At 38.3% G+C, this 4310-nt stretch overlaps 1 protein-coding gene across 4 annotated transcripts in view; it reads left to right on the plus strand.

The window, feature by feature from the left end:
* The window catches only part of LOC106530250 (nuclear receptor coactivator 2), a 77201-nt gene that overhangs the window by 49838 nt on the left and 23053 nt on the right, over positions 1-4310 (plus strand). For all 4 annotated transcript variants that reach the window (XM_014025832.1, XM_014025831.1, XM_014025834.1 and 1 more), the window contains exon 4: positions 3293-3396. In XM_014025832.1, the coding sequence (XP_013881286.1) occupies positions 3293-3396 (104 nt within the window). The remainder of the gene's footprint in view (positions 1-3292; positions 3397-4310) is intronic.

The following is a 4310-nucleotide window of genomic DNA, read 5'->3' on the forward strand; positions in this document are numbered from 1 at the left end:
GTATCACGGAAACGACTGCACCTATCAACATGAAATTCGGTACGAACTTAGATGTGTCTGACCTACACTGCACCTGCCAGCGGTTTTATGATAGACCCCATATTTGAGGAGGGGGCTCCATCTAAAAAGGGGGTTTCTGGGCATACAAAAATGCRTATAACAAAAACTAWTCAACATAGGAGCTTCAGAKATTTTTTGTGTTTTAGCTCTGATGCAGCTCTATCCATTTGGCCCACCATATAATAAATGTCCCGTATATGTAGCTCTTTTCCTCAGTTTTTCTCTGTTAATTACTGGAGTGTCTYGATTTGTCTTAGAATGCTGTCAGAGGAAAGAACTCAACTCATTTTCTTGTTTCTTTAAGACGTTTTGCTGTCTTGTCTAAAGGGCTTCCTGAGTTTTGATTGTGGGTTGGCAGTTATCAGTTGTTGTTCCAGTGATCACAATAATAAGACGTTGAAGTGACACGAGTCTTTAACCCGCCCAGTCACATGGCTGTTTTGGTCACACTTTTCAAGGTGCAAATGATTGTAGAACTGCCTGGAGAGACGAGTCAAGGCAGTGTAGGTGTTTGAAAGATGGAGCCTGAGGCCACGTCTTCTGTTAGTGTTATTTTTTTCATGTTTAACATACAGATGGCTTCTTCCACTGCACCTTTTACCCACCTGTCTTCCCGGTCTATAACGTGCACATAACTGTTCTCAAAAGCGTTTCCCTTGCCCCTGAGATGTAGATGAAGATGAACTGCTGAGTCTTGACCCAACATCATCAAATCTGCACCAACATATTCAGTCACAGGGTGTGGTAGTTGTTCCTAGAAACAAAAGAAACCATAGAACCACTTCAAACCAAGTGTTTTAATCATTACAGTCAGTATATTGTTATTGAAGCAAAATAACATTTAAATACAGCCAAACTGTTTTGTAATTTTTTTGTTTGCGTGTCTCAAAATGATCCACAAATGTTCATTTTGCTGCAAATRGAAAAATACTTGTAGTCTATGCAGAAGTTAACCAGGCAAAGATGCRACCTCTGGGTTTGGAGTGAGCCTTTGCTTCGAGCAGACGAGTTTAATAATCTTGGAGTCTTCCTTATCAGTGGTGGTAGGATGGAGAGAAAGATGGATTGACAGATTGGGGCCTAATCTTCAGTAATGAGGGTTTTCCTCCTCTCTGTCGTGATGATGAATGAGCTGAGCTGAAAGGAGAAGCTCTTGATTCACTAGCCTATTTAACCCTCATGTATGGTCATGAAGTGTGGCTCACGACTGAAAGAAGATTCTGGTTCAAGCAGCTGAAATKAACTTCCTTTTTTAGGCTGGCCATAAGGGTCTTCGTCATCCAGGAAAARCTCAGTAGAGCCACTTCTCCTCATCGAAATGAGTCAACTGAGGTGGTTTGGGTATATGATTAAGATGCTTCTTTGGCCCCTCTCTGGAGGTTTTTGGAGAGGAGATCCTGGTGCAAACCCAGAGATTGCTAAAGGAACCAAATGGTMTCTGGGTTTGGGATAACAGAAAGCCAATAAATAAAATTAAGTTCACAAAATGGAGATTACTATAGCATAAAACGTATTAAACATATTAAAATTCTCAGCTACTCAGGTTATCAACTTTAGTTTTGTAAGGAAACAAATCATTCACTAGCCTTACTGCCCTGAATCAAAACTCAACTTTCACCTAAAGTCTTGAGACAGGAGTAACACGGACTGAGCAAAAAACTGCAACAAGCAGAGCAAAAGATAAAGAAATATGTAAAATGAGGTGAAGCAAATCAATTAACTATGTTGCAAGTGGCTTGCAGATGTTGCAACTGTTTAATCAGCACCATRAACGTGCAAAACAAGTGCAGAGCTCCATCTGAAGTGTGCTAACTGTGACCTACTTTGTGCAAAGTAAAATATATTTATTCTAGTTATTTAGAATACGGATGACAGGAATGGCTTCAAACTTTGGGAAAATTGCTTGAAGAGGTTTTTTGCTGTTCTCTGCAAACCTCTAATAAAGTTATGTGCAGCTAATGAGCTGTGCAAATGTCAATACAACAGATACGCTGCCAAACTTTAGCAAGTTGTTCAAGCGGAAATTTGAAACTTAAGTATTTTTGCTGTTTACCATCGCAGATGGTCTCTGCAGTTTATGGATTTAAGCTTGATTACACAAACTGCTGATGTGTAATAAAGTGTAATGATGAATGACTARACATACCTCTTGATGTAAAGAAACACAACTCATGACTTGCACCCACCCCCTGGCTTGGTCTGCAGTRCCATTCCAGGCTCTGCAGTGACAAGGTTTTAAGGGCTGATGACTCCACAGCCCTGGTCCCACAAAAGGAATGTCAGCTATGTGGCCTAATGGGGCCACGGGAGGCTTAACAGTCCCATAGTACAGCCATGAAGAAGAGCGTAAAACTGCAGGACTGGGCAGGACTTCAGTGGTGTGATACAGATTTTTAATTCATCTCACAGGTTGGAGTCTTTGGTTAAAAAAAACATCAGCTTGACAAGGTGATGAGAGATTAGCCAAAAAATGTGATGCAGAGGAGGATAAATTTGTTGGTACCCTTCCAGCTCATTAAAAAAGGCTTTATTTCCTGTGGAAATATGTTAAACTCAATTGTCCACAGTATTTCTGTGTCTTTAATGTGTGATCAAGTAAACAAAAAATTGTGAAAATAAATCATTTATTAATTTTATCTACAGTAAATATGCTAAAATAGTACGGACTCTTAAGGACATTTAATTTTCTAGTCATGTTTTAAACTTTAATTGGACCAATGTTATGAAAAAGTAAAAAGCCAACCTCCCAGGACTTGGACGCAAGAGGACATGCAACCCCAGGTTGATTAGATTGATAGTGTAGATGGTAGGGAAAAAAATAAACAAGTGAGGAAAGCATCCCAAACTATTAAAGCCAACCATAAATGTCAGGGTCGATCACCGTTTGATCGTACCATTATCACTATTTAAATTATATTTGGACTTCACGGAGGAAAACCCAGAAGTTTTCATTATTGGCAGAAATACAGTAAGAAGAAAAGAAAGCCAAACAATAATACATCAAATTGTTCGTTGACAAGCCCCAAAGATTTTAGAAGTTTGTTAAATTTGTATGGAAAGGTACCAACAAATGTATCAATGTCTATGAGTAGAAAATCTTCTTGTACATGAAGTCAGTCTGTTTAGTGGTTCTATCATTTTAAAAACAACACTATTTGAAGCTGTCGTTTATCTTTTAAAAGGTAAATTAACAATCTTCTTTGCTTTGTTTCCATGTTTTTCTTTGTAACAGAGAAGACTCCGGTGGCTGATGCTGAGGAGGTRCAGAAAGCAGACGTCTCTTCCACAGGGCAGGGTGTCATTGATAAGGACACTCTTGGTCCAATGATGTTGGAGGTAGGTTTAACCAARATTTGCTCTTCATGTCAGGGGAAGAATACCAACGTAAAAGTCAAATCAGAGATGAAACAGTGATTTTGTTATCTTCTTCAGATCAATTTAAAATCTACTTTTCCTTGTGGTGAACCTCAGGGATCTGTATTAGGTCAACTCAAAGTTTGCCTGTTAGAGAGATATTTCAAGAAATATTTATTGAGCTAACCACACACAAGGCAAGGCAATGTTTAATTTAATCCATTTAAAGTTCAGTTCAATTCAGTCATAATCCAATTCATCTTAATTCACTCATGTAGACTCCAGTTTAATCTCATTTCAATGTTATTAAATAAACTTAAATTAATACTGTTCAAGCTACTTGTTTAACTTATGTGTGTAAATAAATGTTATTCTTCTGTATGGAATTCTCTACTGTATCTGTTAGATTAGGTTTAACTTTCATTTGAATCCTTTGTTTTGAATAGCTTTTATTATTCACTCTACCTAATACCTGTAATACCTGTGTACTTTGAAAATTTTACAGCTTTTGCAATCCAGGAAATGATGTCCTTGGTTAAAAAGTGTCTGTGCACAGTATAATATATTTGTTTTGTTTTGGGGGTTTTTTCACAATCACATGAGTTGTTACCAGTAGAATCCAACACCAGTTAGGCTGCCAKTGTTTTCTGTTGTCACCTAAAAGAACCTTTGGAGCTTCTCTCTGATTGGAAGTAGCTTTAAGCTCCACGTGACTCACAGAGATAAGAGTTCCTCTAATGAACAGCAGTTTGTCATCAGACCTGCCTGAGTTTGTGTGTAGGCACAAGTGTGAGGTGACGTTTACCACGAGACCAAGGGAGGTATAAATACCTTTGGGAAAAGCCAGATTAGAAAAGGACGAGAAGAGCCAAACATACACACAAAGACTATATATA

This window comes from Austrofundulus limnaeus, unplaced genomic scaffold (assembly GCF_001266775.1).
Source record: "Austrofundulus limnaeus strain Quisiro unplaced genomic scaffold, Austrofundulus_limnaeus-1.0 Scaffold503, whole genome shotgun sequence".
Classification (NCBI taxonomy): domain Eukaryota; kingdom Metazoa; phylum Chordata; class Actinopteri; order Cyprinodontiformes; family Rivulidae; genus Austrofundulus; species Austrofundulus limnaeus.